Source organism: Colossoma macropomum, unplaced genomic scaffold (genome assembly GCF_904425465.1).
Source record: "Colossoma macropomum unplaced genomic scaffold, Colossoma_macropomum, whole genome shotgun sequence".
Lineage (NCBI taxonomy): Eukaryota > Metazoa > Chordata > Actinopteri > Characiformes > Serrasalmidae > Colossoma > Colossoma macropomum.
In genome coordinates, this window is record NW_023496020.1 from 1860854 (window position 1) to 1881585 (window position 20732).

The window sequence follows — 20732 nt, forward strand, 5'->3', positions numbered from 1 at the left end:
GTGGTTCTGTATAGAACCATGCACACTCAAAAGAACATTTGCATGATTAAAAGGTTCTTTGCATGGTGAAATAGTTCTTCAGATTGATGGAGATTGTTGTAGGGTTCTATGTAGAACCTTTTTGAACAGGGTTCTGTATAACACCAAAAAAGATTGATTCGACTGTGACAAGCTTCGCATCGTAGCAAAGGCAGAACCTTTATGGTGCTACATAGAACTATATACAGCACATTCTCCATCAATCTGAAGAACTATTTTGCCAAGCAAAGAACCATTTAATCATGCAGAAAGCTCTTTGAGTGTTCATGATTCTATATAGAATCACTGTCTTTACCAAAGAACCCTTGAGGAACTATCTTTTTTACAGTTGCTTTATAATGTCAGGTTTTATAACACACTACACTTTTAAAAAAGATGGTTCTTCAACTCTTTGCATGCTTGAATGGTTCTTTGCATTGTGAATCGGTTCTTCAGATTGATGGAGAATGTGTTGTATATGGTTCTATATATATCATGTATTTTGAAAATGGTTCTTTATAGCAACAAAAACAGATTGTTTTTATGTCAAGCTTGTGACAATATAAGAACTATTTTTGGTGCTATATAGAACCAAGTACAGCACATTGTCCATCAATCTGAAGAACCATCTCACCATGCAAACCATTTAAGCATGCAAAGCATGTTCTATATAGAACCATTGTCTTTACTAAAGAACTCTTGAAGAACCATCTTTTTAAAGAGTGTAGATGCTCTTTTTATACATTACATCTGACACACCTGAACACTGGAACCTTCTAGATGCACGGCTCCAGGAGCAACTTTAATTTGTAAAGAACCTTTACATGATGTAGAGGTTTTCTAAAAAGTTCTTCACACTCACATTATCTCATTTAAAGAACCAGTTCTTTAAGGAACCATCCATTGAAAGGTTCCTTAGGGAACCAAATGTGGCTCTTTTATAGCATCACTCCAAATAACACTTTCTTTATAGTTAACAAAAGAAAATGAAGACTTTTTGACCAAACAGGCAAAGTTTCAGAGTTATGGAGGTGATTTGACCCAAATATCTCCAAATGTGAAATGACAGCACAGTCCAGTCTGAATCCTGAATCCTTCCCTCAGGAAAAGCGTGCAGACAGCTCCGTCCTCTCTGTGCGTTAACATGGAGATTCCCTCCTTTCCTCCAACGCTGACCCATTTCTGTAGATCCCAGTTACAGTTTTGATCTGAAGTTGGCTGACAGGTCCTGTCAGAACATCAGAACAGCAGAGAAGAGAACCACAGTAGAGTTTTCTGCTCAGCTTCTGAGCCTCAGAGTGGGTTTCTGATTTCATAATTCTTTGATAATGGGGATTTACTATGTAACAAATTATGTAATAATGTCATCTTAGTTGTTTTTCTACCTTCATGCCAAAAAAAACGTTCACAGTTGTTTACAGTGGTGGTGATAGGAAGCAGACATCCACCTCTAAAAGCTCCATCACAGAAAGTTACTACATGAAATGGTTATGAATGCTCTGCCTGATGTCTGAGATGCTGTTTCATGTCAGTTTTGAGAACTTAAAATCTATTCATGGTGGAGAGATACATGCTGAGGCAAAATAGTCCCCAAACAAAACTTATTATTCCAGATTTTCCACTATTTTCAACATTCCATATAAACTCAGAAGACTCGTGTAGGTTCACTGGTGGTTTTGGATAGTAAATAAAATGTCTATATTTGTGTTGTAGTCATGGCGACCCCTGGTTCATATCAGCTCCACTGTAAAGACATCTGAACCATTTCACACCAAACCACTCTGAATCACTCTGTTTACATCTCACACATTGAATTATGCAGAATTCCAAACTAAACAATCTGGAGTTTACTATAAAGGTGGAATGGGGCTGTTCAGTGATAATAGGAGGAGCTCTTTAGCTCCAGGCTGTGGGTCACTGACTGAATGCAGAAAGCACTCAGCATGTTGTCTGCTTTTAGTGATGTTAGGGTAGGGGGGTGGGAGGGTCTTTATTCTGGCTCCATCCATCACAACACAGCTTTAAAATGCCATCCAGTGTCACAACCTTCCACACACTCACATGGCTGGCGATACCAAAGTCACGCTGTATGTTTATGTGAATAATCTCAGACTCGAAGCTCATTGAAAGAAGCGGAAACTGTGTGGAAAGTGCCGATTCTGAACCTTCAATCTGTACCTGTATTTGTGTTTGGATGTATAAGAGCAGATATTTTTATTATGATTTAAACTTAATGAAAAGTTGTCAACAGTAATATTGATTGATTGATATTTTTTATTAGACCATTTCATAGTTTTAAAACAAACAGCAATGCATATATATATATATATGTATATGTATATGTATATATATATATATATATATATATATATATATATATATATATACATATATATATATACAACCCCATTTCCAGAAAAGTTGGGACGCTGTGCAAAATGTAAATAAAAACAAATGCAATGATGTGCAAATCATTTAAACCCTATATTTAATTGGAAATACTACAAAGACAACATATCAAATGTTGAAACTGAGAAATTTTATTGTTTTTTGAAAATTATATGCTCATTTTGAATTTGATGTTAACAATATGTTTTAAAAACGTTCTGTTATGAAAAAAAAAACACCTGCTGGTTAATTGGCAACAGGTCAGTAACATGATAGAGTATAAAAAGAGCATCTCAGAGAGGCTGAGTCTTTCAGAAGTAAAGATGAGGAGGGGTTCACCACTCTGTGACTGCGTGGGCAGCAATTCTAGAATAATGTTTTCTCTACATAAAATAGCAAAGAACTTTTGCTTTTCATCGTCTACAGTACATAATAACATTAAAAGATTCTTTGGGCCCCTTTCCTGCATTAAAAACAGATATGATTCTCTAGTGGAAATCACTGCATGGGCTCAGAAACACTTCTGAAATCCACTGCGTGTGAACACAACTCATCACTGCATCCACAAATGCAAGTCAAAACTCTAAAACACAAAGAAGAAACCGTACATAAACAGGATCCAGAAACGCTGCCACCTTCTTTGGGCCCGAGCTCATATAAAATGGACTGAGGGGAAGTGGAAAAGTGTCCTGTGGTCCGACGAATCAACATTTGAAATTCTTTTTGGAAATCATGGACAAAGTGTCCTCTGGGCTGAAGACCACTCAGCTTGTTATCAAGGTTCAAAAGCCAGTATTCATGATGGTATAGGGGGGCATTAGTGCACATGACATGGGTAACGTGCACATCTGTGAAGGCACCATTAATGCTGAATGATATATACATGTTTTGTCAACATATGCTGCCATCCAGACGACATCTTTTTCAGGGAAGGCCTTGATTATTTCAGCAAGACAATGTCAAACCACATTCTGCATGTATTACAACAGCATTGCTCTGTTTTAAAACAGTCCGGATGCTAAACTGGCCTGCCTGTCCAGTTCAGACCTGTCACCACTGAAAACATTTGGCGCATTATGAAATTAAAAATACGACAAAGGAGACCCTGAACTGATGAGCAGCTGAAATCCTGTATCAAACAAGAACAGAAAAACATTTCACTTTCAAAACTACAGCAGTGTCTCCTCAGTTCTCAAACGCTTACAGAGTGTTGTCAAAAGAAGATGAAACACAGTGGTAAACAGGCCCCCGTCCCAACTTTTTTGTAACGTGTTGTTGGCATCAAATTCAAAATGGGCATATATTTTCAAAAAAACAATAACATTTCTCAGTTTTAGCATTTGATTTGTTGACTTTGTAGTATTTTTCTTTAAAAATATGGTATTGCAATATTGTATTCTATTTTTATTTACATTCTGCACAGCATCCCAACTTTTTTGGAAATGGGGTTGTGTAAAACATATTAAAAACAACACAAAAAGTCTGAAGGCTCATTTCCACTGTGCTCCCTAAACTAAACAAATCCAACAGTAGGCAGCAGGTGTAACATAGTAAGCATGGGACCAAAATACAAAATCACTGTACACACTTAAAAATGATGGTTCTTCAAGGCTTCTTTAGTAAAGAAAATGGTTCTCTATAGAACCATGAACACTCAAAGAACGCTTTGAATACACATTCATAGCAGTCAGCTGTTTTGTTCAGATCTTTTTTAGTATTATTTCAGCTTTGAGAAAAAGATGTAGCCTCTGTTTATAGCTCCTGAACTCTGACCTACTGGTGGGGTCATGAGGTCAGGTATACACAGTACACATGCGCTGTATAACGTTGTGCAGCGTTTGGGCAGATTTCTCATCATTCTCAGTAGTAACACTGCACTCTTTCTCCTGCTGTCTGGCTCTCACTATGAGAAACAGTGTTCCTCCCACCGTGTCTGTACAAACGCTCCTCTAACAGCCTCGGCTTCCTCTCAGGCAGCTGATGGGATGAGGATGGATGCTGTTTTTGAGGAAAATGAGCCGTTCTAAAGTTCATGGATAAATTTCCCCAAAGGGGTCACACTGAATTAGTACTGAATTGGTATTTTCTTTTATTTTTTCCTGAATGGAGGCATTTATGTCTCCTTAACGTATAAAAATATGCAGATATTTGGCTCCGTCATGGTTTAACATCAGTAATCCAGAACTAACCATCCACTTGAGTGTTAGAATAAAGCATGTTAGATTATTTAATCATAATCTTATGGAGCTCAACATTTTGGTAGAAAACATCTGTTTATCATGTTTTGTCCCGGTTCTGCCACAGGCGACCCGTAACACGCTGGACTTCTGAAATATTTCTAAAACACAATATAGTTATTCACAGTGTCCGAGTCGCTCTGAGGGACATTCTGTTCCCTTATGAATTAAACATGTCTGAGAAAAAAACCCAGCATTCCAGCTTTCCTCAGATATTCTGTTTTCTCTCAGACATAAAGGAGGTCCCTGATTTGTCAGGACCCCCACATTGTGTGAGTTTTGTGACGCAGTTAGGGTTAAAGGTTCATCTATAGAATACATCATGAAACGTCACTACATGGAAAAATGTACATTGCAGTACATTAAAATATACATATAGCATTGATAGTAAAGATAAATGAAAACTTTAATCCTAAAAAAGCCTGTTTCTGCACTTTAATCTGCACTTCATCTGTCCATCTATCTATCTGTCTGTCTGTCTGTCTGTCTATCTATCTATCTGTCTGTCTGTCTATCTATCTATTTATCTATCTGTCTGTCTATCTATCTGTCTGCCTGTCTGTCTTTCTGTCTGTGTCCATCTATCTATGTGTCTGTCTTTCTGATTACGTACACAGCTGACACAAACCATCACACACACCCTCCACACTGAAGAATCCGTGCTCTTGTACTTGTACAGCCGTCTCTGCACACACACCGTCTGGTTCCTTGCAGTTCTTTCATGTGTGTAGGAGTTCAGAGAGTTCAGTGAATTCACACAGTCCCTCATTCTGCACTGAACTCCTGCTGATGATGAAGAGGAACCTTCATGACCTGTTCAACATAGAACCCAGCGTTTATTTCACTCACACACGATGAAAAGCACAAAATAACATAACATAATTCAGACACGACAGTACAGTCAGCCCACACACAGGAGCACAGATGTTCCCTCAGCTCACACTTCTAGAACGTTCTACACCCAGTCACACTGTCCTAGAACGTCTTTCCCTTCATTCACACAATTCTAAAGTGTTCTCCCCTTCACACTGTCCCAGAACATCCTCCCCTCAGTCACACTGTTATAAAAGGTTCTCCCTCTATTCACACAGTTCTTGAATGTTATCTCCTCATTCCCACTATTCTAGAATGCCCTCTCCCATTCTCACTGCTCTCCCCATTCACATAGCTCGAGAACAATCCCCCTGTTCATACTGTTCTAGAATGTTCTCTCCCACTTACATTGTTCTAGAGTGTACTTACCATGTGCACTGTTCTAGAATGTTCTCACCTACTTACATTATTCAAGTGTACTTTTTTTATTTACACTGTTCTAGAATGTTCTCTCCTGCTTACATTATTCTAGAGTGTACTTTCTATTTACACTGTTCTAGAGTGTTCTCTCCTCTTACACTTTTCTAAAGTGTACCGTGTGTTTACACTGTTCTAGAATGTTCTCTGCTCTAGAATTCCTCCCACATTCACATTCTGTTCTAGAATGCCCCCTCTTCCACCCTGTTCTGGAATGTTCTCTCCTATTTGCATTGTTCTAGAATGTACTTTCTATTTACATTGTTCTAGAATGTTCTCAATCCATTCACACTGCTCTAGAATTGCTCCCAAATTCACATTCTCTTCTAAAATGTTTTCCTATTCCACACTGTTCTGGAATGTTCTCTCCCACTTGCACTGTTCTAGAGTGTTCTTTCTATTTATACTGTTCTAGGATGTTCTCTATCTATTCACACTGCTCTAGAATTTCTCTTGCATTCACATTCTGTTCTAGAATGTTCTCCTCTTCCACACTATTCTGGAATGTTCTCCTTACCATTCACATTGCTCTTCAGTCAGTTCTTTTTCTGGACATCCTGCAAACATTAGAACGTTGGTGTTTGTTGGAAAATGTTTGGTTGGGGTGTTCAGGCCTTAAGGCCCGATAAAGTTGAGTTCTAGATAAATAAATACATTTTAAGGACCTGCAGAGCCTGTAGACTGTGTTTCAGTGAAGCTCCAGCGTTTTACTGCAGTGTGTAGGTTACTGGACACACCTTTGCTGCGTGATACTCAAGGACGCGTCCAGCTGGCAGTAGGCCGAGCTTCAAGGTTCCTCAGGCTTTGTTTAAAGGCCTCCTCTTTTGTTTTGGCTTTCGGGCTCCCATGACCTGATCTCACTCCCGCAGGCAGATATAAAAGCACCCTGAGAGCGGCACTCGGGCAGCAGGACTTCACCCAGGGTCTCCATGGCGCCCGAGCTCTTCCCGTTGTGTGAGCAAGCGCTGAAGCCCGTGCGTCTCGGCCAGGCGGTGATGGAGCTGTTTCTGGAGCCAGCCCGAAACGGGACCGCCACAGAGCGGTACAGTGTGTGTGGGACCACCGCTATGCTGCTGGCATGTGTGTGCATGCTGGTCGCCGTGTGGAACCGTACTGAGAAAAAATGCTCCATACCAGGTGAGTGAGGCTGCAGAGATTTACAGTAATGCACCGAAAAATAATCACAGCATTGTATTTGTATTGACTGTATTACTGTATTCAGGGTTCTGCATCATCTCAGACACAAACACATCAGCTCTGATCTGCCCTCCAGTTTAACTGACCGCTGTTCTTCATCAATCTGAAGAATTATTTTACCGTGCAGAGAACAATTTGAGCATGCAAGTGGTTCTTTGAATGTTTTTTTACTAAAGAACCCTTGAAGAACCATCTTTTTTTAAGAGTCTACACTATAAAAATGTATCCTATCATGTACACTTATTTTAACTCCTTAAGATAATTTATTTTTCAGGTACTAATGTTAAGATTCGATATCCAGTATTTACTGTGAAACTAATGTGCAGTTATGAGAGTGAGGAGCTGAAGGGTGAACGACATACAGAGTTTAAAGGGTTAAATGCATCAATAAGTGTCATATTTGATGTTGTGAAATTGATTATTAAACCAGTTTCTAGTAATTTATCTCCTAAAAAGATGGTGTATAAAGGGTTATTTATTAAACAATGGCTCTATACAGAACCACGAACACTTAAAGAAACATTAGCGTGATTAAAGGGTTCTTTGCATCATGAAAGCGTTCTTCAGATTGATGGAAAATGTGCATGAATGTGCTATAGACAGCTCTATATAGAACCTTTTTGATATAGCACCCAAAAGGGTTCTTCTATTGTGACAAGCTTGACACTGTTATAATAAGAGAACCTTTTTGGTCCTGTATAAAACCCCTTTCAAAAAAAAAATCTATATAGAACCATCTACAACACATTCTCCATCAGTCTAAAGAACACTTTCATGCAAAGAACCCTTTAATCAAGTTAATGATTCGCTGAGTGTTCATGGTTCTATGTAAAACCGTTTTCTTTACTAAAGAACCCTTGAAGCACCATCTTCTTTAAGAGTGTAGTGCAGTGATCTCGTGGCACTGGTAGATAATCTCTAGAAGTAATGCTGGAAGGAAGTAAAAGTACCTACAGTGCAGATATCAGCAAAAATGTCTAGAAATATGTTACAAGATTATCCCATAATAACCTTATAATAACCTCTCAATATAACTTTTGGATATATTGACTACATTTATCATTTTTACACTGTATAAGAAATATTTTATCCTATCAGCAGTGACTGTTTTCAGTGAGACTGTTTAGGAATTTCTCTATTGTTCACCCGTTTGTGGTTGTTTATTGTTACATCGGCTGCTTGGAATTATAAGGTTCTATCTGACATTTTTGTCAAAATTGAGTTATTCACATATTCTTATTCTGTGGCTTCTTAACCTCTTTATCTAGAAAACAAAAAGGTTCCATCCATCATCTATTTATTACAGTAGCTGGTCTCTGTCTGAAGGAAGCTTTAAATAATGGTTCCTACCTAAAACTGACCGCTGCACTGGTCAAAAAAATATTTAGCACTGATCTTTATACTTAATCTGCAATGCCTTTTTTGAATGAGAAAAAGATGATTTGTCCTAAAATGAGAAATAAATGTTATAAAAAATAAATAAATAGTTAAAATAAGTGTCGTAAAAATATCATAAAAAGCATAAAATTTAGCATTCTAATAATGTAGACACTCTGATACAACACAAGATTTATGCTTTAAAGCAAATTATGAGTATAAACTGTGTGTGTTCCCTGAAAATCTTCACTTCTTGTCATGTTTTGTCAGATAGAACCTTATAACTCCAAGCAGAAAATGAGTTCTCAGGATTAGAAGGTTCTATCTGCATCTGACTTGTTCCAAAAAAACTAATTTACAAATCTGATAGGATGTTGATTTTGTACATTTAGAGTAAATTTAGAGTGTCTGTGATTTCCATGTATAAAGAGATGTGTTCACATATCAGTTCTCCTGTCTGGGATCCAAAATCTTTGAAGCTCAAAACTCAAAACTGCTCAGAACGCAGGTAGAACTTTATAATTCAAAAGCGGACGATATGTTGATGTAATGTTGGCTTAATGAGACTGATCTGTCCTGCTGTTGCCCTGAGTTCTGTATAAGTCACCATTTATATAGTTGTTCATTTAATTTCATACTTTATGTGCCTTAATATGTAAATATTGTAGTGTTTTTTATCCGTGTTAAATATAAATTTCCATTCTATGTAAATTTAAAGGACAATTAAGTTCACTTCAGTGTTTTAAACGGTGATACTTCAGAATTGTGTGCTATTTTATGTCTTTGATTTGAACCACTGTGATCATTTCTGGGTTATGGATGAGCACTGTAATAATAATAATAGTGACAGAAATAATGAAAGCATCATCTTTAGCATTCGAAAATTCCTTTCGTTACAAATACACTTTAGTAGAAGTTGTACTCGAGTATATATAGGAGAACTCCTCTAAATAATATTGTTTGTTTTTGTGTTTTAATGCTGACATATAAAGCCTCAGATATCATCCCGTGTGATCTTACCTCTATTGCATTGTTCCAGGTGGTTATTAAGAAACGTCTGTAAAACTAAACCTTGTTTTCCTTCGTGTGTTTGTGTGTTAGGACCCTCGTTCTGTCTGGGGGTGGGTCCTCTGCTCTCCTACTGTCGCTTTCTCTGGACCGGGATCGGCACGGCCAGCAACTACTACAACCAGAAATACGGAGACATCGTGCGGGTGTGGATCAGCGGAGAGGAGACCATCATCCTCAGCAGGTAGAAACAAGACAGCAAGTGAAATTATCATAAAAGTCAGTAATAAAAGTAATATTTCTGATTATGATATTGCTGAAAGAATATTATATTATCCAACCTATTTTAGATATCTCTTACAGTTTTATTTATCTTTTATTTTATTTTGACATTTCTTAAATTTTTATTAATCTTCCTACATTGTATTTTTTCCCTGATGACCACTTATGATGTTTATGTGGCTTTATGTAGTAAGAAAACTTATGTATTTTTAGACAACCATATTTCCAGCCTCTCTTTATTCCTTAGAATTAAACAGCTGTTTTGTGACTGTGGCTTCAAGACTGATATATGCAAATGAGCTCTGTTCTGATTGGCTTTGTTGTTTTCAAAAAGCAGTCCAGACTGAAGCACTCTCTGTAGTTTAAGCATAAATGGGCGGAGCTAAACTGTTCTAGCCTGAATAAGGCAATATATCACTGCAGTCGGGACATAACCTCGTATCTCCAGTTTTGTCATTTGAACAGTTGCCCTTCATTTTGCGTCAAAATTTCATGATGAATGCAGAAAAAATATATTCTTTCATTCACTTCCATTAAATGTTAAGAACGTTTTTCCTTGTCCTGTAAAGTTACCTTTTTGTGATATGTAAATGTGTTGGTTTTCATGACAGCACAAAAACAATGTAAAAATCCTGTTCTGTACTGGATTAGTAAGCTGTATTTTTTAAAATTTTAGCAATGTTTACGTTTTATGTCAACAAGTCTTTAAAACATTACGTACTGAAGCATATTATCTGCTTGGCTGATTCAACTTCTTAAAATAAGTAACACTGTAGAAATAGATTGAAGAAAGTTGTAGTATTGTAAAAGCAATCGCATAATGAGAAATACTAGAAATGTTACCATTTAAGATGCTTTTAGCCTTTAAACAATGGTCCATAATGTCCTATATGTTCTATTTTTGATTATGTTACTGTTGTTCTCATTGAGTAGTCAGATAATACAATACTCCAGGTCTACATGAGTAAGGCAGTAATCAGGTTTCTACTTTGCAACCAGCCAATAAACTTACAGAAGGAGACATGATGTAAACATAACATAAAACTCAAACTTCATGCCGTTTTTTTTTTTTTTTAAACATTGAGCCACTTTACCTGAAAATATTTACTTACATCATCTAGAAGATGAAGACTATTTAACTCCATTTCGTGTTTGGTTTTAGCGCTGCTCTAAAAGTGTTTAACTGCCATCTCGCGACATCCACCGTCTGTTCTCGCACATGCGCAGACTGAGAAATCCGAAAGAAATCAGAGTAAGAGTTTACATGCGCTGGGAAATCTGACTACTGAGCTAAAATCCAGCTCTCTGTAATTGAAGTATTGTTAAAGTACAAAATTATTATGCCATTATTAATCATAAATAATTAATGAGTAAATAGCTTGAATAGAAATGCACCAGTGGAAATGGGCAAAAAAAAAGAAATTGAATAAAATCTTGTCACATTAATGTGCATGAAAATTAAGAACACTTTGATAATCTCTCACTGATTTTCTATTGCTGAGATACGAGGTTTAGTTACAACAGTGAAAAGTGTTAAGCATTAGATGTTATAGGCACAATTATAGTTATACAAATATTAATTGTGCAGTAGCACTTAGTATTACTGTCATTATTATTATTATTATTATTATTATTATTATTATTATTATTATTTGCATGCTGTTGAGCATTAGCAGTGAAATGATGAATAGTAATGTAATGCTAGTGCCTTCCCTTCTGTTACATAAATGATCTCCTGAGTGTGTTTTTAATGTTTACTGTTGTTCACTGGTTTTCCAGACCATCGGCGGTGTATCACGTCCTGAAGCACTCTCAGTACACCTCTCGCTTCGGCAGCAGAGTGGGTCTGCAGTGCCTCGGCATGCACGAGCAGGGAATCATCTTCAACTCTAACGTCGCTTTGTGGAAGAAGGTCCGCACCTTCTTCGCCAAAGGTAAACAACACATTTGATTTAGCGACATGACTGTGGAGAAACCTACAGACTCGTTTACTTACAGTGGTAGTGATTGGAACCAGGGGTCGCCTTGACTACATGACAAAAATAAATATTTTATTTACTATCCAAAACCACCAGTGAACCTACACATGTCTTCTGAATTTTATATGGAATGTTGATGATGGAAAATCTGAAAATAATACGTTTTCTTTGGGGACTTTTTTGCCTACATGTATCCCTCCAACATTAATGGAGTTTAAGGCCAAAATCTTCCCAGAACTATCATAAAACAGTGTCTCAGTCATCAGGCAGTGTATTCATAACCATTTCATGTAATACCTTTCTGTGAGGGAGCTTTTAGAGTTGGACATCTGGTTCCTATCACCACCACTGTGAACAAATCTGATTCGTTAAGATTCTCTAGAACAGAGCGTTTCACCCCAAACCGCACTGAACGACTCCCCTTGAACTAAACTAGTAACTCTGACACAAGTAACATTGTTATGTTCATTGTGTGTGATTTCTGTGTCAGCTCTAACAGGTCCGGGGCTGCAGAGGACGCTGGAGATTTGCACCTCCTCCACAAACTCACACCTGGACGACCTGTCTCACCTGAGAGATGCGCAGGGGCAGGTGGATGTCCTGAATCTTCTCCGCTGCATCGTGGTGGACATCTCCAACAGACTGTTCCTGGACGTTCCTGTCAACGGTCAGTGGCACATATACACATCAGCTCTGATTAATCTCAGTATGTGATCATATGTAAGCATATGAGCTCCAATATTCATTTACATGTGGGATATGAACAGGTTAAATATATACAATATATTTAACACAATATCTATACGCTGTTACTGATATAAAGTGATCTGATGTAGTGAAATGACTTGCACTGGTTGATCATTTTTCATGTTCATACTATCTGCCAGTGCACTGAGATCATTTGGCTTGAACAGATGAGGACAATGTAGCACAAACAACTGAACACAGGCTGATAATAATATAATGCTAATATTCTAGAGGTTTCAGACACTTTGTAGGAGCTGTGAAAATACACTGTAGATGATCCTGTAATAACTGAGAAAACTGTATTACATCGTAAATGAACTAATAATAATAACATTAATGTCTAGAATATTGAAAAAGTTCTTTAGTAAATTAAGTGGCTTTATACAGAAGTGGCTATATAATGAACACTCCACTTGCATGCTTTAAGGGTTCTTCATATGTTCTTTATAACTGCATGCTTAAGAGTTCTATATAGAACCTAAAAGGGTTCTGCTGTTGTTATCATTTCAAGCTTGTATACAAGAGCAGAACCCTTTTTGGTGCAATATAGAACAATACACAGCACATTCTCCATTAATCTCAAGAACCATTTTACCAGGCAAAGAACACTTTAGGCATGCATATAGTTCTTTGAGTTGTAATGGTTCTATATAGAACCATTGTCTTTACTAAAGAACCCATGAAGAACCATCTTTTTTGAGAGTGTAGATAATTAAATATTTTATCATAACATTTGTCGTTTTTTTTACTGTGCCATAACTTCTCATTGTTCCCAAAGTACTTTAAATTGTGCATAAACTGTTTATCTGTTTATGTTTATGTTTATAACAATAATCAATGATAATCGATAACATAATGTTTATATATAAATATATAACATAATGTTAAGTGATTCCAAACAATGGTGTAATTCTTGGGTTTAAGATTGTTTAAATATAAGATTTGTGCAATAATCAAGAGCTTCTGAAAGTGTCCCATATTACCTGATGGTCTATAATTCCTTTTCTTTTATGTTTGTTTGTTTATGTTACAGAGCAGAATCTGCTGTCCAAAATCCATAAGTATTTTGACAGCTGGCAGACAGTACTAATCAAACCAGATATCTACTTCCGACTGAAGTGGCTGCGCGAGAAACACAGAAACGCTGCGTGAGTGACCCTTCATTTCATTGTATATACATTAAAACCACCTCCTTGTTTCTACACTGACTGTCCATTTTATCAGCTCCACTGACCATATAGTTTCACTTTGTAGTTCTACAGTTACAGACTGTAGTCCATCTCTTTCTCTGCTTACTTTGTTACCCTGTTCTTCAATGGTCAGGACCCCCACAGGACCCCCACAGAGCAGGTATTATTTGGGTGGTGGGTCATTCTCAGCACTGACGTGACACTGACGGTGGTGGTATGTTAGTGTGTGTTGTACTGGTGCGAGTGGATCAGACACAGCAGTGCTGCTGGAATTTTAAACACTGTGTCCACTCGCTGTCCACTCTCTTAAACACTCCTACCTCATTGGTCCTTGCACCTTGTAGATGTAAAGTCAGAGACGATAGCTCATCTGCTGCTGCACAGTTTGTGTTGGTCATCCTCTAGTCCTTCATCAGTGGTCACAGGACGCTGCCCACAGGACGCTGTTGGCTGGATGTTTTTGGTTCTCAGTCCAGCAGCAACACTGAGGTGTTTAAAAACTCCAGCAGCACTGCTGTGTCTGATCCACTCGCACAAGCACAACACACACTAACACACCACCACCACGTCAGTGTCACTGCAGTGCTAAGAATGACCCACCAACCAAATAATACCTGGTCTGTGGGGGTCCTGTGGGGGTCCTGACCACTGAAGAACAGGGTGCAAAGAAACAGATGGACCACAGTCTGAAACTGTAGAACTACAAAATGCTGCTATATGATCAGTGGAGCTGATAAAATGGACAATGAGTGTATAATGTTATGTCTATAAAAAGCAGCTGGTGGCGTAGGAAAGTAAAACAGGTGAGAAGAAGGTGAGCGCTGTGTGTCTGATGGTGTGTGTGACTTCCAGTCAGGAGCTGCAGGACGCCATCGAGGAGCTGATCGAGCAGAAAAGATCTCAACTGCTTCAGGCTGACAAACTCGACAACCTCAACTTCACTGCAGAGCTCATATTCGCACAGGTAAACACGCACGTCATAACGAGAGAGCAATACTTTAAAAAGATACTGTTCACTGCAAAAATAGCATCTTGTCAATTAAAATGATCTTATATAGTCAATAAATCCAGTATTTTCCCTGTTGAAATTGTTGTAAGCTCATTTTAAGATTATTCAACTTATTTCCAAACATTTTATACTTCTTTTAAGTAATTTTATTCAGTAAAATTATATCACTATACTTTTATCCGATAATTTGTAGACTTTATAATTCATAGATCTGATATATTTATAGATATCAGATAACTTTGCTTGTTTTAAGAAATGTGCTTGAAACCAGCTAAATTATCTGATTGTACTGAGATAATTTTACTGAATAAAATTACTTGTAACAAGTGAAAAATGTCTAGAAATAAGCTAGATAATCTTATAATAAGTGCAAAACCATCTCAAAATAAGAAATATTAGATATTTCGACTAGATTTAAGATCATTTAACTTGAAAAGATACTATTTTTTGCAGTGTTGTGTGTAAAAGTTTGTGCACCCCTGTTCAAATTTCATGTTGTTGTTGATTTTCTGACTGTAAATAAGTCACACGTCCTCTACAGAGACACACTTCTGCAAACTTTAATACTCAATTACTGTTTATTTACTGAAACATGGAAAATAATACACAATAAAACAGAAAATGTGGCCTGTGCAAAAGTTATGGCACATTCATATTTTATTTGTTCCCTAATGTGTTAAACGGAGCAAATTAATAAAACCAGAAACATGTTTAGAGAAAGTGTCATTTAAACGGGGGTGTTCAAACTTTTTCACACAACTGTATCATCTTAAATGTGGGTAATAAAGTTAATACTTCTCAGTATGAGAATGCACACCACTGTAGAAAATGGTATCTTGGTAAGTGAAATTGTCTTAAATCTAGTCTATATATCTAATATTCCTTATATTATCATTGATGATATTGTTGTCAGCTTATAATAAGAATATTCAACTTATTTCCAGACAATTTTAACTTGTTTTGGGTACAATTATCTCAGTATATTGGCAGATAATTTGCTTGTTTTAAGTAAAATACATTCCTTTTTACTTGATAAAATTATTTCTAATGAGAAAAAAACATCTAGAAAAAAGCTATATAATCTTAAAATATTCATACAGCCATCTCAAAATAAGACACATTAGATATTTAGACTAGATTTAAGATGATTTCTCTTGTTAAGATATCATTTGTTTGCTTTTTAAGCTCAAATTTTATTTCATTAAAATGAATTTAACTTTTATTTTCTATATTACTATTTCATTGTAAATATAATTGTTATTAATTAAAAATATATTGATTACTACTTCATTTTATTATTACTACAAATATCATTAACATTTTTAATCATTTTATCAGCTGAATTGATCTCACTGCACTGACAGATAGGAAGTAAAATTATCTGGCAGTGGAATCGCTACATAAAATGACTTTAATAAACGAAAATGTCTACAAAGAGGTTGAATTATGGTGTTTTATTATTTAAGCATCTCATAGTGAGGAATATTAGATACGTTGACCACATTTCAGAGACTTTCACTTTGCAAGATAGCATATTTGCAGTGCAAAACGAGACTGTTCAGTCCTGAACGTTTGCTCACTGTGTGTGTGTGTGTGCGTGTCTGTGTGTGTGTGCGTGTCTGTGTGTGTCTGTGTGTGTGTGTGTGTAGAGTCACGGTGAGCTGACCGCGGAGAACGTGAGGCAGTGCGTGCTGGAGATGGTGATTGCAGCGCCGGACACTCTCTCCATCACCGTGTTCTTCATGCTGCTGCTGCTGAAGCAGAATCCGGATGTAGAGCTGCAGATCCTGCAGGAGATCCATACAGTGACAGGTACCACAATACACACCCACACACACACACACACACACAGCACTGTGCAGAAGGCAGCTGTGAAAGTAATATGGAGCTTTTTATCTGGGCAGAAAGCATTTACTTACATATCATCATAGAAAATCACTTAAAAAAAGGAGTTTGTTGTATTATCTGAAACGCTGGCTTTTTAATATAGTTTTATACAAGCAAATATAAAACATCGGCATGCTTGAATTTACAGCATTATTTTCTGAATTTGTTAAAAACTTGGCAGCGTGGTGGCGCACTGGGTAGTGCTGTCGCCTCACCGCAAGAAGGGCCTGAGTTTGATTCCCCAGCTGGGCGACCAGGGTCCTTTCTGTGTGGAGTTTGCATGTTCTCCCCATACCTGCGTCGGTTTCCTCCCACAGTCCAAAGACATGCCGTCAAGCTAACTGGACATGCTAAATTGTCCCTAGGTGTGTGTGTAAATGTATCTCTCTGTCTGTCTGCCCTGAAATGGACTGGTGACCTGTTCAGGGTGTTTCCTGCCTTCCACTTCCACTAAAAACTGTTAAAAACCTGTTGTTTATCTTAGTGCTATGAAATGTTGTCCAAATGGGTTTGCATTCTGTCAAATGCTTTGTTATTGTTCTTAAACAAATGTATACAAACAGGCTAAACTCTGAGGTGCTCTTTAAGGTGCTGTTACTGCTCTAGAAACGTCTAAATGGTGCAGGAGCAGCGTATTTATCTGATCTGCTGCAGCAATATGAGCCGAGCAGAACTCTCAGATCATTAGGAACTGGTCAGTTAGTCCTGCTGAAGGTGAAGACTAAACATGGAGAAGCAGCGTTTAGCTACTATGCTGCTCTTGAATGGAACCAGTTGACAAAGAGCATTATAAGAGCCTGACACCAGACACTTTTAAATCCAGCCTAAAAACGTTCCTATTAGAGCAGCTTTTAAACACTGTTAGCTCTACTGTACTTCTCTCTTCTAACGCCACTCTATTATCCTCATATTGTCTTTAATTTCATTTTTAATTTTAACGATTCTTCTCTGTTTAAATCTATTGTTTAAATCGTGTTTTAATTTCTATTCTCCTTTACTTTTAAATTATAACTTGAATTATGTTTATATTTCATTTTATGTATATATATATATATATATATATATATATATATGTTTATGAAAGGTGCTGTATAAATAATCTTGCCAGTTTCTGAATGTATATCTAATCTTAGTGGCTGTTTTGACTGGAGGTTAAATGAACACATTCACCGCTGTCACCCCTCACTCTGCTCTTTTCCCTTGTAGGCGACGGAAAGCTGCAGCACTCCTATCTCTCTCAGCTCTGCGTCCTCGAGAGCTTCATTAACGAGTCCCTTCGATTCCACCCCGTTGTGGACTTCACCATGCGCCGGGCGCTGGACGATGACGTCATCGAGGGCTACCAGGTGTCCAAAGGCACAAACATCATCCTGAACGTGGGCCGCATGCACAGATCAGAATTCTTCAGCTGCCCCAACCAGTTCAGCCTGGACAACTTTGAGAAAACAGTGAGTATTTAAACACAGTGCTTATTAACAAATACTGCAGTACAGTAATAATACAGCAATAGTTAGTTTTGCTCTGAAGCTACAAGGCTGATGTAGCTAACAAGTCATTAGCACCACCAATTAGCATGGTGCTAACTGCAGGCCTAAATCTCTAATAGACTTGATTCTGTGGTTCCTGGCACTAAAGTACTTTAGCAAATGACTAAAGTATGTTAGCATAGCTAAAAAGTAGCAGCAGCCTGAGGCCTGAATTTTGTCTATACTTTAGTCCATGTTTATAGATAACAGTGAGTCATACAGAGTCAGAAACCACATAGTCAAGACTATTAGAGATACTGAACAACTCGGTGTGATGAAGCCCTACAGCTAGGCTTTCATTATTGTTAGCTACATTAGCCTCGTAGCTCCAGCGCTAAAAGTAAAGAAGCAAAATTCAGACACACATCGTGGCTACTTTTGAGGTGTCCTTGGAAATTTGAATTTTCACAGAACCATTCCTTCAAATCAGTTTATCTTTCATCTTTCAGCCTAAGTCAAACACTTTTCATCTCTCTCTCTCTCTCTCTCTCTCTGTCTCTCTCTCTCTCTCTCTCTGTCTCTCTGTCTCTCTCTCTCCAGGTCCCAAACCGGTTCTTCCAGCCTTTCGGTTCAGGTCCTCGCTCCTGTGTGGGGAAACACATCGCCATGGTGATGATGAAGTCCATCCTGGTCACTCTGCTGTCCCGTTACTCTGTGTGTCCGGAGCGAGGCTGCACCGTGGAGAACATCCCCCAAACCAATGACCTGTCCCAGCAACCTGTGGAGAACCAACACGCGTTCAGCGTCCACTTCGTCCCCCGCTGAACACAGCTCCTGAAACACACTCGTAACTCTCCCTCAGCAGAGTGGAGGTAAAGCCTGGATTCATCTATTTATCTGTTATCCTTTATGGTGCCTTCACATTCCTGTGTCTGCATTTTAAGGTGGTAGTTTAAAAATACTCATCAAATTTAATATAATATAATCAGATTTACATAATCCCCCCAACCCCCACCCCAAATACAGTCAATCTGCCAAGGCATGTTTGGTATTTAAAGTTTACTTCTTTTGTTTTAGCACTGGAGCTATGAGGCTAATGTAGCTATATTCCACTAGTTAGCACTGTGCAAAATGCAGTAGCCTCAAATAATGTTTGATAATCTCTAATAGTCTTAAATTATGTTGTTTCTGACACTGTATGACTCACTGTTATCATAAACATGGACTGAAGTACATTAGCAAAAAGCTAAAAACAGTAGCAGCCACCTTGAAGCCTGGACTTTTATAGATAACAGTGTTAGAAACCACATTAGCAAGTTCATTTGAGGTCGGTTAACCGAATAGTTGTGCGAAAAATCTAATTTTCACAATTTTCCACTTGAGCTACAATGCTAACATTGCTAACCAACACTAAAAGTCAGTAGTCACCCAAATCTTTTCTGTAAATATATTCCCAAACTTTTCTCAACCCACTCAAACTCCATCCAGGTCTCATTGCTGAGCTATAAAAATGAAGAAAACGTCAACTGAACGCTACTGGCTGCAGTTTTAGATGGGAGATACTAAACAAAGCATTGCTCATGATGCATTGCGTGAAAACTCAGAGCCGAGACAATGTATAAATTATTTTTATATTGTATTCAGATATGGGCTCACAATTATTTTGTTTGGGATGTTTATTCTCTTCTTGAAAAAACTAGCAACTGAGATATTAAATCCATATTATTGGTCAGATTAAGTACATATGAATATGCGGTAGAACAAAGCCATGTCATTTAATACATATATCATCAGGGGAATATAGCCAACCACTGTTCAGACTAACTCAGTCTTTTGATTGATCAGATAATAAAAGCCTTAAATTTAGTCTTATCTTTAAATGAATTAAGAGTTACCAGTGAACAGCGTACTCGTCTTACCTGTTTCATTCAGTACATTTTCTCACTATAAAGTTCTAAACAAACAAGATATACAGTTATTAAAAGCTCGCCCACGCTGGCCAGCATTAACATTACAACGAGCAAGTTGACAGGTTTGTACAGAATAAAACAGATAAACAGTTCCTTTTCTTTAGACGTCAACTTTAAAATAAGGTCACTCCAACCCCCTCACGGTGTGCTAAGTTATCCGGCTCACTAACTAGCGCTAAAATTTGGCACTTTCCTTCAACTGTTTGCGCACTGTGCCATGCGTACGTATGCCCAGGGGGTGCGTTTAGCATCACCCATTTTAGGCAACAGGTGTTGTGAATTCTGTATCCCCTTCAAGTGCACAAGTGTACAGATTATAGCGGTTTAATCTTGAATTCAGAACTAATTCAATTAACTTCATCTGAGGTCAGTAGAAAATTGTGTGAATTCTATTTTTCACCAAACTGGTCCTTTAACACTCATCATGGTTTGAGGCAAGTATGTTGACTTAGATGCTTTTTTTTTTCTCCAAACTCTTTTTACTTAAATTACCACGTGTTCATGTCACTGCAGTTAGAAAAGGTCTGTGATGATGTAAAATAAAGATATAAATTATTATTAACAGCTTTTATATATTCTTTGCCAGCTTTGTTAATCCATTACAGAAATGTATATTTATACACTGAATATTTAATATCTTTCTGCACTTCTTTAGTTTTAAAATGTGTTCAGGTGACAGCAGTTAGA

General features: G+C 37.5%; 1 protein-coding gene across 1 annotated transcript; it reads left to right on the top strand.

The window, feature by feature from the left end:
* Nucleotides 1-6856: 6856 nt before the first annotated feature.
* On the top strand, nt 6857-18900 carry LOC118804009 (aromatase). Its single transcript, XM_036564599.1, has 9 exons — nt 6857-7070; nt 9609-9759; nt 11577-11731; nt 12267-12443; nt 13557-13671; nt 14566-14677; nt 16372-16534; nt 17816-18057; nt 18676-18900. Exons 1-9 carry the CDS (start codon nt 6863-6865, stop codon nt 18898-18900), a joined length of 1548 nt encoding a protein of 515 aa, XP_036420492.1. The 5' UTR covers nt 6857-6862.
* The last annotated feature ends 1832 nt before the right edge of the window (nt 18901-20732 follow it).

Excerpts from the sequence above, each read along its gene's own strand:
- LOC118804009 (XM_036564599.1), top strand. The coding sequence starts at position 6,863 with ATGGCGCCCGAGCTCTTCCCGTTGTGTGAGCAAGCGCTGAAGCCCGTG. Across the intron at positions 11,732-12,266 it reads CCGCACCTTCTTCGCCAAAG|CTCTAACAGGTCCGGGGCTG; the intron begins GTAAACAACACA and ends TTTCTGTGTCAG. Across the intron at positions 13,672-14,565 it reads GAGAAACACAGAAACGCTGC|TCAGGAGCTGCAGGACGCCA; the intron begins GTGAGTGACCCT and ends TGTGACTTCCAG.